Consider the following 12165-nt stretch of genomic DNA (forward strand, 5'->3'; position numbering starts at 1 on the left):
TGAATTTTCAGCCAGAGGCTAAGCTTCACTTTGTCTCTTTAACAGATTGGGCACAGGCATACCATTGAGTTTTCACCCCTGAAAAAACAAATGGGTACAGTGCAACTCTATACAGAGTTTTTGACCGTCGGTGGTACGGAGGGGGCGTGCCTCTCCCGTCGCAATGGATCAATAGGATCTTACTTGAGATTTTTTTTATTATGAACACGAGGGGGAGGAGAGACCAGCAGCGATGGAAATCAAAAAATAAACCACTTATGTTTTAGAAGAGCCAGGCTTATAAATACTACAGTCAGAGCAATCCCGTTGATTCACTCCGCAGCAATAGAACTCGAGCCCAGGCTCCAGCTTCACAAATTAGGGATTGATTTTCTTAGACAATTTTAAATTACGTTTTATATTAAAACTTTTACCACTTGAAATATTCATTTGCAGTACATTTTAAACGACGGTGGGGTCAAAGCCTATGTTTAGTAGTGTTAGGTATATTTTGAATTGTATTTAGATATTCATCCATTCCGTTTATATTTGTAGGACGCGTTAACCTTCCGCTTTGAATCATAGCACTTAACTTTGATACCGTGCGTATGAAAACATACAATGGCTTCAACTTTTCACATAACCTTTTTAACTCTCTCCTTGACCAACTTGGCTCTATCGGAATTGTTCCAATCAGAGGAGATAATACCCGCCAAGACAAGTGTAAGAGGCGGCCATCTATGGAGAGGACACGAAGATCAACAAAGTATCAGGCTGAAAGCCTTTGGCCGCGAGTTCACGCTGAATTTGTCTCCGGACGACAATTTTGTTTCTCCCAGATTAAGCATTCAGCGAATTCAAGCGAGACATTTGTCTGCTCTTCTCAACAGTTCTGGATCTCGACATTTTTCCAGCGATGTCATGGAGACGGAGAAGAATCTGGATGAGTATGCAGGCTGTTTCTACTCGGGGACAGTGGACACAGATCAGGACTCTATGGTTGCGGTTAGTTTGTATCACGGCATACAAGGGTCATTCATTACGCACGGGGATGAATATGTCATTCAACCCAAAGTCAACGGCCATAGCAAAGCAGGCAGCTACACCTCGCAGGTGCACGTTATATCAAGGAGAGTTTTTACCCAGCCTCGTGAATCTCAAAAGACTGCCTTTGATCAATTGAAGGACGCAAGCTGGTTTATGGACTCAGATGACGGCGAGTCATATCACGATGGGGATGAGGTTCAGGGAAAGAAGCGGAGTCGACGCTTTGTCTCTGCACCTAGATACATTGAAACACTACTAGTTGCAGACTCCTCAATGACACAGTTTTATGGGGACGAAATCAAGGTGAGTTCTAACATAAATTGAATGAAAGATGACGCTACGTACAACCGTGTTTTTAGACAAAAACATTGACACAGGCAATCAATTGTTTCCCCACATTCAATGCTTGAGAGGATCATGTTCATATGCGTCATTACGCACGAATGTTTCCAAAGCACTCCAGTTTTCCAGACAGAATCACACCAAGTTCCTGAAATCGTTTATGAATCTGTCAAACCAGGGCAGCCAGGAGGGCGCATGCCTGTGTAAGCAATTGCAGTCTAGTCCAGTCATTTATACAATCTCACTACATCACAACCATGACTCGCCTTCATCCCATGCTTACGGGAAAGATTTTCTCTCGATTATAATACTAGCTAGAAACTTGGAATGAAAAGAGGTTTGCAAATTTAAACACGCCCTTTTACATGTAGCCTAGTCGAAGTCTTTGTTCACTTAAAGCAGGGGTCCCCAAACTACGGCCGGCGGGCCAAATGTGGCCCGCTCACACATTTGGACCGGCCCTCTGAACAATGCCAGAGACATATTTTGAACATTTAATTTTAAATAGGCCTATATGTTTTAATCATATCATATCTGTATTTGATAATGAAGGTTGGCTTTCAAACAAAAATTTCCCTTAGTTATTATTAACTATAATTCTTAACTAAACAAATTATTTGTTAGATTCACTCACCAACAGAATGGTAAATTCAACATAACGTTCCATAGTGATCGAGCAGGTGCACGCGAGCCTAATACTGGTAGTCACTCCGGCCCATGTAATTTTCTGTTACAGACCGACCCGGCCCCACAATAAAGAAAATAAAAATGATCGGTCCCTCGCAGTAAAAAGTTTGGGGGACCCGTGAATCAAAGTATATCACAGAATTACCAGCCTGTAATTGAATAAGAATGATAGCCTGACAGCTCATCTGGCGAATGTTGTTCAGTCCAAGGCATACTGTAGATCAGGACCGTGCAAAACTAACGTTTTCTCAGATTGGTAGTGAATATTACACAACTCAAATCAAAGTTCATTATAAAATGCAGAATATACTTTGCAATCCAATGCTTTTTAGCAGGTCCTTCCAAAGTGCAACAAAAGTACGTTTTAAAAACACACAATCCTGTAGTACTGATAGCTTCCTCCCAGTTATGTACTGCGTTGTTTTCACCACCCTCTGTAGTGCCCTGCAGTCAAGGGCAGCTGCAGTCAAGGGCAGCTGCAGTCAAGGGCAGCTGCAGTCAAGGGCAGCTACAGTCAAGGGCCGCTGCCATACTGGGCGGTGATGAAGCCGGACAGGATAGTCTCTCTGGCACACCTGTAGAAGTTGATGAGGATCTGGGGAGCCATGCCAAATGTCCATCTGAGGAACAGCAGTGATGCAAGGAAATAAACAGATCAACAAGTAGGCTAGCTCATGCAGCTGTAGTTAAAAGAATAATTTAATATGCTGTACTTCACAATAACGTCAGAGAAGGGTAAAGGTACACATGCTGCATCGCGTTACTCAAACTGACAACACTTCCTTTGGCTGTATCTGAAAGGGTAAACAGGAATGTTGGCACGGAGGGTCTGTATTTGAGTTAGCACCATCTGGGAAGGGGAACAAGCCAAAGGGAGTTTGTTTTTGTGGTCCTTCCACCCATTTTATTGATGGAAAGAAAAACACAAATGTTTAAACATTTGTGTCCAACTGACTTATGGATTTGGGGTGAGTATCCCAAGGCCTGTATGTATGTTGTCAGATGACCTAAACTGAATTGTCTTTAGAAATGTGGCCTCTTTCATGGCGTTTTTATATTGGAGAACATATAGTAGATTTTCAGCAATGGAGATGTACTTATCTTGTTACATAGGCAAGGAAGCTGTTAATCTCTATGACATAGTATGTGTGTTTGTCACCTCTCCAGCACTATCTGCTGACTCTGATGGCCATGGCTGCACAGATCTACAGACACCCCAGCCTCAAGAACTCTGTGAGCCTGGTGGTGGTGAAGATGCTGGTGGTGGAGGATGAGGAGGTGGGGCCCCAGGTATCAAGCAACGGAGGCGTGGCCCTCAGGAACTTCTGTTCCTGGCAACAGCTCTTCAACCCTTCCAGCGTGAGACATGCCGAGCACTACGACACTGCAGTCCTGTTCACCAGACAGGTATGGAGGGGGGCGTCACAGCTGTGGGTGTGACACATTCAGAAGCCGTGTCTTCTCCATACGCCAAAAATGATAGGTCTGCCTAGTCTTTTAAGTGGCGGTGTGGACTTGTTACTTGTTCTCTTCTAATGCTGGCGTATGTGTGATCATGTATACCGGTTAAAGAGATGCCAGGCAGTCAATGGGCTTGAATGGGCATGTGCATATCCCTTTACTGTGTGCTGTGGATACCACACAGTTCAATCTCTCTTCCCAAGGCTGCTGGCTGCCATGTATTTGCTTCATTTTACGATGGAAACACTGACAAAAATGTTTTGCTGGCAAGAGCTCCTCTTTTGGGGAAAAAAACCCTCTGTCTGGAACAAACCTACCGATGTCTGGATATCAGTGTCTGAGCCCCCTCTCCCTCACTCCTTCCCTCCTCTCCTCTAACCCTTTTCCTTCCCTGTCCTTTTCCCAATCCGAAACTCCTATCGCTAATTTTCTAATGCTATTCCCGCTTTTTCTCTCTCCTCCCAGGACATTTGTGGATTGAAGACCTGTACCACGCTGGGCGTGGCCGACGTGGGCACAATGTGTGACCCCAAGAGAAGTTGTTCTGTCATAGAGGACAATGGTCTCCAGGCAGCCTACACCGTTGCCCATGAGCTCGGTATGTCAGCACACCCGAGGAACATGAGACTTGTTTTTGTCATATGGTGTACATTTGCGTGGAGTTCACAGAACATGCTTGCTTCCTGAGTCACCAGTCTCGGCCATTATATCTACCTCTTGACCCAATGATTTGATACATTGGCAGCATTTTCCTTTGTGAACCAATTCTTCACGTGTTCTCACACCTTTCTCCAACTGTCTCCTCAGGTCATGTCCTGAGCATGCCACATGATGACTCCATAAACTGTAAGAAGTGGTTTGGGCACCTGGATGGGCACCATTTAATGGCATCAGAAATTGTAGACCTCAACAAGATCCTCCCTTGGTCGCCCTGCAGTGCCCGCTACATCACCGAGTTTTTCGACAACGGACATGGTGAGATAACTTTCGCTTGCTCTACTGTATCTCAAAACCTCAGTCTGTATTTTCACTGTAATTTCCCCTTTGCTGTTGGAGTGTGTGGAGATGTATTGGTTAGACTCATGGTTTGCAATGCACTACTTACAAACATCTTGTATCGACTGTTAGTCTTTATTGGTTAACATGTGGTTCACAGCTTTTATTTGGTTTTGGCACCAGAGAGAGCATTCTGTAAAAACCAAACTGTTTAAAAAAAAAAAAAAAAGGTTTGCAGTTTCATTAACTTTCAATAACAGTTTTGAGACATTTGTCCTAAAGGCTCAGTATGTTATTATGTTGTTAATGGAAACCTGCCACAGAAAATGTGCTATGTAATTTTGGGCTTAAAGCATGGTGAGAAATCCTTCTATCACGTGGAGCCTACATTTCACAAGCTTATTTTCTTTCTCTCTCTTTTTACAATGCCTACTCTGCCTTAACCCATCCCCTAACCACTAATGATGGTGTCTAAAAACCACACTTTGTAATTTTGCTGAGAGTGTCAAAACTAACAATCCTAACAGAGTAAGCCGCTCTCTGTGCCTCTCGCTTCTCCGAGCTGCTTTTGTGGGATGGACAGTTACTGGAGCTACAGCAGGGAGATCAGTCAGATGACAAACAAATCAGACACATCAGACAGACAAGCACACAGGGACACAGGGACACACACACATACACAGGCACACTCTTTCTATCTCTCTCTTGCACACACTCACACATGTACTGTACACACACACATGGCATGCCTGAAATTGCTGGCAGAAGGCAGCTCAGGATTGATGCTGGCATAGCTGGGCTCTTTCTTAAAGACCACTACAGTACTACACAATTCTGAGCGTGGAGTGTAAAATTGAAAGCTAGAAGGTATGTGAATTACGCAATAGCGGGCGTATTTGAGTCATTGATTTATATCTATCAATATTTCAGTCTTCACTCACATTCTCTCTCTCTCCTTGACTCATCTGCTGGTGAGTCACACATTCTTGGTTTAACAACTGTTTTCCCTCACAGAGAAATCGAGTGCAGCCAAGCACATGTTGTCTTTACCGGTCTAGCCCCAGGTACATAGTGAACTGATGTTGCAGAATTTTAAACAGGATTTACATGGCTGGACACACTATAAATAAGCAACAATCTACTGTATATCAGAAATGTTTAAAAAAAAATCCCTGAATTCTTCCCTGACACATTGGCACATCACCAACATTAGTATAATTTTGGTATGTACAATATACCAGACATTACGAATGATTGCTTTGATCCCTTCAAACTTTTAAGCAGTGAAATGTTAATTAGATTGTTATTGAGTGTGTTCCACATGTCAATCACATAACTAAGCCACATGAGCTGTTACTTTTTGACAACAGAACTTTAGCAAAGCAGACTTTCCCTAACATATCTGTCAAGGAAATGTATTTGGCCCATACTGTAGTTCGTTACTGTAATGAAAATAGCCCCTCAAGCTAAAATTGTGCACACCTGTTTTAGTTTGAAAACAGCATAGCATTTACAGCAGTCCACATGCAGTGGTTGGACTGGCATGCATTTGCAGTTGCCATAAATGATTGATAGAATCTTTGTTCTATGTGTGTTCTCGCTTAAGCCACTTTAAGATCCCAAGGCCTCCGATAGTACAGTACTGTATGTACAGTAATGACCTGCCAATGACAGTGAATGAGTAGCATGACCCCAAAAAAGACAATTGCGTAATATTCCAGTCCTTTCTTTGAGAAACACACTTGTTTACAGAATAAACGTGACTGAGTGTGTGTGTGTGTATTTGTCTGTTAGGTGACTGCCTGTTAGACCCCCCAGAGCAGACCATGCCCCTCCCCATGGAGCCTCCAGGCCACTCCTACAGCCTCGACCGCCAGTGCCAGCAGGCGTTTGGAGAGGAGTTCACCCAGTGCCAAGATGCCCCAGAGAATCTGATGTGCAGCCAGCTGTGGTGCCGGGAGGAGGGCCAGCCCCACTGCACCACCCGCAACGGCAGCCTGCCCTGGGCGGATGGCACGTCCTGTGGGGCCAACGCCACCTGCCAGCGCGGCACGTGTGCCCTGACGGAGCACCTTGAGGGAGAGGTAGGCACGCGGTCACGGTGATTCGGTCTGAGTCACTCTGCTCTGATTTATGAGGGCTCTTACCTGCCCGAGAGTAAACGTCTCTCGAAAACGTGTTTAAATACCTTGCTGAAGATTTACTATCAACCGCTATAGCAGTGTTTATATTGCAGTCTGCTGGAGCCCTCCTCTCTCTTTCAGCCTCTAGACCTTCTTTCTGTTACAGACAATTTCTCGAACCATGCCCTGTATGAGCGGCCTTGACAGATGATTTCAGACAATTGTTTGGGTGGAAGCTTCTGGACCCTGGCTATGTTTCAATACCTCTTCTTCAAAAATAGAATGTTGCGCTTCACATGCCCCTGTCTGGATCCTTTGCCTGAGAGCCAAAAATAATCAATCCCCTTTTATTCAAGTCTCTAAATGTCAGTCTAAGTGCTTGGTAAAGTATATTTGGTACAGGTCTTTAAAAAGCACAAGTATATTTGGTGCAGCCCTTTAAAAACAGGCCTATTCCAGGGGGCTAGCTTGTGATCCCAGACGCCCTGGCTGTTAGAGATCTTCTTGTGGCCAGCTCGTAAAAACCCCAGAGAAATGAAAGGCAGTATCTTTGCACATGCCAGGAGCTGTGCGTATGTGGAGCTAGACGTCCGTACGGGAGGCAGTTACACGCGTGGCAGACTGCAGGCGATGACACGCCAGAGGAGACGCCAAATGGGAAAACAAAAACGTATTAAACGAGCGCTTATTGAGTCTGGCGTCTGACCCTCTAATGACAGAGTTGTCAGTAGATAAAGAGACAGCTTTCCTGTCACCTGAATGATTTCACACGAGACGATAATCAGTCGAGAAGAGATTTTGTAAATTGTAAATACTGTTGTCGATTTAACTCGCTGTTGACAAAAGGTCTGTGTTGGCCCCTATAGGAGCCTGTTGATGGCGGCTGGGGTGGATGGGGCCCCTGGGGGCCATGCTCAAGGTCATGTGGTGGAGGAGTGGAGTTCTCCCAGAGAGAGTGTACTGAACCTGAGCCACAGAATGGAGGGGCTTACTGTGTGGGCCAGAGAGTCCAGTACCAGTCCTGCAACATCCATGCCTGCCAAGATGACCACGGTAACCTCCAGCAAAACACCATTCAATTCTATACGGTATAGCATACAGTCACCTACAGTGTAACATACTGTACTGATTGTAGTATTTTATGCAGTGCATCTAATGTGAGGTAATATGTGCATTTTAGCAGACACATTTGATATGCTTTATAGCAGATTTTAACACACATATCCAAAGTAATGCACAAAGCCTCTTCATCTACAGTCAAATGTTACTCCTCTGAGCTATGCTCAGCCCAACACTGTTACCAGGGGAAGGATTAGTAATAAAACCTGCTGTGTTTCACCTTCCAGGGAGTAGCTTCAGAGACGAGCAGTGTGAGAAGTACAACAGTGAGAGGTACCTGGACATGCATGGCAACATCAAAGAGTGGATCCCTAAGTACAACGGCGTGTCACCCAGGGACAGATGCAAGCTGTTCTGCAGGGCAAGAGGCAGCAGTGAATTTAAAGTCTTCGAAGCCAAGGTGTGCAGAGAGCCAGTCGACTTGTTGTCATTGTCTCCTTCGAAAGAAGGTGGTGATCAAACCGTGACACGCCGGTCTCCTTTGATTATTTTTGTCTTCAGGTGGTAGATGGCACCACCTGCGGCCCAGACACCACATCCATCTGTGTCCAGGGCCAGTGCGTGAAGGCAGGCTGCGACCAGGTAATAGGGTCCAATGTGAAGATGGACAAGTGTGGAGCGTGTGGAGGGGATGGAACCACTTGCAGGAAGATCACTGGATCTATGAACAACGCCATGTGAGTTGAATGAAACACCTAGCCAAGTAGCAGAATGTATTTGATGGTTTGAATTTAGTTTGAGCTTAGTTTAATCCCATACTAAATTCATTTTTAGCGCATGAAAGTGTAGAAAAAGTGTCTCTGACCCAGTCGTCTGTGTTAATTGTAGATTTGGCTATAACGACATTGTGACCATCCCGACGGGGGCCACCAACATTGACATCAAGCAGAAGAGCCACCGGGGGATCAAACACGACGGCAACTACCTGGCTCTGAAGACAGAAGGAGGAGCCTACATCCTGAACGGGAACTACTCGGTGTCGACGGCGGAGCAGGACATCCCGGTGGCGGGGGCGGTGCTGCGCTACAGCGGCTCCTCCACCACCCTGGAGAGGATCCTCAGCTACCAGCGGCTCCGCCAGGCCCTCACCGTCCAGCTGCTGTCCACCGCCGGAGACTCCGCCCCGCCCCGGGTCAAATACACCTTCTTCCTCCCCAGGAACGTGCCCTTCACCAAGCTAGGCTCCGAGGGCAGGGGCCCCCTGCACGCCATCCTGCCCTTTGGGGGAGCTGACTGGGTTCTGGGGGAGTGGTCTGAGTGCTCCAAGAGCTGCGGTTCTGGTTGGTCCAGGAGGAGTGTCGAGTGTCGCGACGGGGCGGGCTTCCTGTCCTACTTCTGTGACGAGGACCTGCGGCCGGTGGACATTCGGCCGTGTGGAGACCTGCCCTGCCCCATCTGGCAGCTGGGCCCCTGGTCTGCCTGCTCCCGGACATGTGGGGTGGGCCTGCGCCATCGCACTGTTCTGTGTTTGGACTACACAGGCAAGAAAGTGGAGATGGAGAAATGCAATCCTGCCAAGAGGCCTGAGGTTTTCTCCACTGAATGCAGCTATCTGGACTGCTGAGCTGCGAGGAGGCAGGAGAAGAGGAAATGTTAGTAGCAGGCAGCAGTGGAGTACATTACAGTGGGAGGTAGTGTAGGGCTAGTTAGTAGGGCTAGTTAGTAGGGCTAGGAAGTAGGTGTAGTAAGCAACTAACCAGCATACAACTTTTTCCCGACCACCCAGACCATGCTTCAGAGACAAGCAGGACAGCTCGTCACATGCGGTCAGTTCACTAATATTGACCAAAACTACAACCATGGCTTGGTCATAGAAAATACTGTAGATGAATTTGACAGTTTACTTTCTGTCATTGTTTGTTTCCTTGATATCAAAGCTATATTTGTAAACCACTATTGAAGGTTCTGTTATCCAATAGAGATCTACCTCATAGGATGTGAAAATCAACTCTCAAATCAGTTTCTGTTTGCAATTTAAATGCAGTTCATCAAAGGCACATTAACTTTACATAAATCCTGCTGAGATTCTCTGGAGTGGTTTAATACCTCAATCCATCTTTGTCAACATGAATCACATCCCAGATTAGGTAGAGAAATTCCTAAACGGTAGACACAAGGTACCATGATATTGGTTAGCAAAGCATAACAATTTCTCAAAAATATAGACATGTCATCATGCCTTATCAGACCTCCTCATAAGGTTATTTCCATGACTCATCAGTTCTGGAATAATGGAGTCTGGTTTGGATGTGTACTCTGGCCACAAAACACCTCAGGCTAGAATGTTGGCGGGTCTAACAAGTCACAGCTATCTAATTAAGCTTCAAAATAAATCTGAAACAATATATATTTTACCCTTGGGATTTGATTGACTGTCTGTTGCTTCTTAAAGTGTTGTTTTATGAACAGTGTAGAATAGTTAATGGTGTGCTAAATGAATTACATGTTACACTTTGCATTGAGAGCTAGGTGGAGTTAGTTGCAGCAATGTTTTTTAAAGGTGATCTGGAGCAATCTTGGATGCAACCAACACGGGATTATATTTATTTGTCATGCTATGTTTTCTTTCTTATTATTCTTGGCCATAGTGTGACTGTGGTCATATTTTTTCATCAACAGAAAAAATCTATTTTTATCCAATGGAAAATGCTTCACTTTGGCCTAAACATTATTATAGACACCAATCTGTTAGCTGTAGACTAGAAGAATGGTCTCTGGTTCATTCTGTTGCTCTGAAATGGAGTATATTTTGTACAGTGCCAATTGACCTAATGGTATACTATGTCATGATGGATGAGTCACTATGTGTCATTTGAAATAGCTTAGGGACAAACACAGTCATGAATGTGGCTAAGTACGTAGTTGTCTAGCCACACAACTCACACAGATGATCAGAGGGAGGGGTGTGGTCTCCAGTCCTCGGGGAGATAGAGATGAAGACTTGTAACATAGATTACAGACCTGTGTATTGTTACACAGGACTAAGAGTCATGTTCATTCTCTGGACAGAATATAAATAGCATATAGTCAAACAAACAACAACAAAAAAAATATTGTTTGTAGATTAGCTAACGTATATTAGTCTATAAAAACCCTTACAATATATATCACCAAACTATTGATGCCTTATGCAGGGATATGCAAATGGTAGAGGTGTCATTCTTTGTTGGGTCAAAGTTTGTTCTGGGGCTTCCACAAAGGGAAACAGCAGTAATTAATTAATTTAAAGGAAAAGATGTAGATCACATTTCAAAGCATTCTATCCCTTCAATGAAGGTCTGTATTGTGCTATTGTTGTAGCTTCCTTACAAAGCTATTTATTTTGTAATACTCTCTGACTAATTGTTACAGTTTAATCTTTAAATGATGTGTTGTCTGTACTGTCCTCTAGAATCATTTGAAATAAGACTGATTAATGAAAGTCAATAAAGACGTCACTTGACTAAAATTGTAATGTTTTGGGGTCTTTTTCTGAAAATATAATTAATAAAAGAAGATTCCAGCTAAATATTCCAGCTGCAGTTGTATGACACGTATTCATGTATTAGAGGTGATTAAATACAGTTTTCATTTAGATATATACTTTTAGCACTTGAAGGCAAGTGACAAAGTAATTGTACCTGTGTCTGACCTACTCTATATAGCTTGATGCACCCTTTGCAATGATTGAAAACACACTTGCTCAGAATAGAAGTCAGTGCTTTCAGAGAACAGCTAATTAGCCAATTCCATTTAATAATAGAATTCCAAATAAAAAGGATAAGGTTGGTGTAACACAAGTAATAAGAAACCATCTGTGGAACTGAGTCATATGGGTCCAAGGAATTTCTTTTGAGGAGGATTTAGCAGAAGGAGGCAGCTGTTGGTGACTTATGGAATCTGCCCATGAAATAGGCGTCATTAAAATACAATGTGGAAGATTGGTCCAACAACATGCTTTGCTTTATACTGTAGATATCTCCTCTTTTCAACACACTGATGGCTATTGTTAGGGGCTGATCGGAGGCAGGTTATTTGCCAAAGGGCCTACGGTTATTTGAATCAAACAGCAATGAAGTCATAAGCTTTGGGTTTCTCACTCAAAAAGATAAATGCGCACACTGCAAAACCATGAAAATCAATTTTTGCCAGTATTTCAACTATTAATTGTTTTTTTCAGGTTTTCTTATTCTTTTTTTTTGGACTGCTTGACTAAATCTTAGCTGGGCCTTGAAAATGTTAGATGGTGGTGAGTACGGCAATTCATCTTCGACTACAGACACTGGATCTTGGTGTTGACATGGGTCAAGGTGCTTCCCAGGATTAAGCCCATGAGATCCTTAGAGGGAGTTTTATGAGAGACAGGCCTTCAGCAGCTTTTAGAGAGTAAGTCTATCATTCCTGTGTTGATCCCTAGACACAAACTTGGTCA

The 12165-nt window shown here is 44.1% G+C and overlaps 1 protein-coding gene across 1 annotated transcript; it reads left to right on the forward strand.

Annotated features, from left to right (window-relative positions):
* The first annotated feature begins 217 nt into the window (after positions 1-217).
* On the forward strand, positions 218-11092 carry LOC134039836 (A disintegrin and metalloproteinase with thrombospondin motifs 8-like). The gene is made up of 9 exons (XM_062485949.1): positions 218-1329; positions 3223-3462; positions 3982-4114; positions 4324-4491; positions 6307-6596; positions 7502-7688; positions 7982-8154; positions 8256-8431; positions 8583-11092. The coding sequence occupies exons 1-9, from the start codon at positions 601-603 to the stop codon at positions 9316-9318; spliced, it is 2832 nt and encodes a 943-aa protein (XP_062341933.1). The 5' UTR covers positions 218-600; the 3' UTR covers positions 9319-11092.
* Positions 11093-12165: the final 1073 nt, after the last annotated feature.

Source organism: Osmerus eperlanus, chromosome 19 (genome assembly GCF_963692335.1).
Source record: "Osmerus eperlanus chromosome 19, fOsmEpe2.1, whole genome shotgun sequence".
NCBI classification, from domain to species: Eukaryota; Metazoa; Chordata; class Actinopteri; order Osmeriformes; family Osmeridae; genus Osmerus; species Osmerus eperlanus.

Bases quoted from the DNA above. Each gene is read 5' to 3' on its own strand.
- LOC134039836 (XM_062485949.1), top strand. From the start codon at position 601: ATGGCTTCAACTTTTCACATAACCTTTTTAACTCTCTCCTTGACCAAC. The intron at 3,463-3,981 runs GTATGGAGGGGG...CTCTCCTCCCAG, and splicing joins CAGTCCTGTTCACCAGACAG to GACATTTGTGGATTGAAGAC. The intron at 6,597-7,501 runs GTAGGCACGCGG...TGGCCCCTATAG, and splicing joins CGGAGCACCTTGAGGGAGAG to GAGCCTGTTGATGGCGGCTG.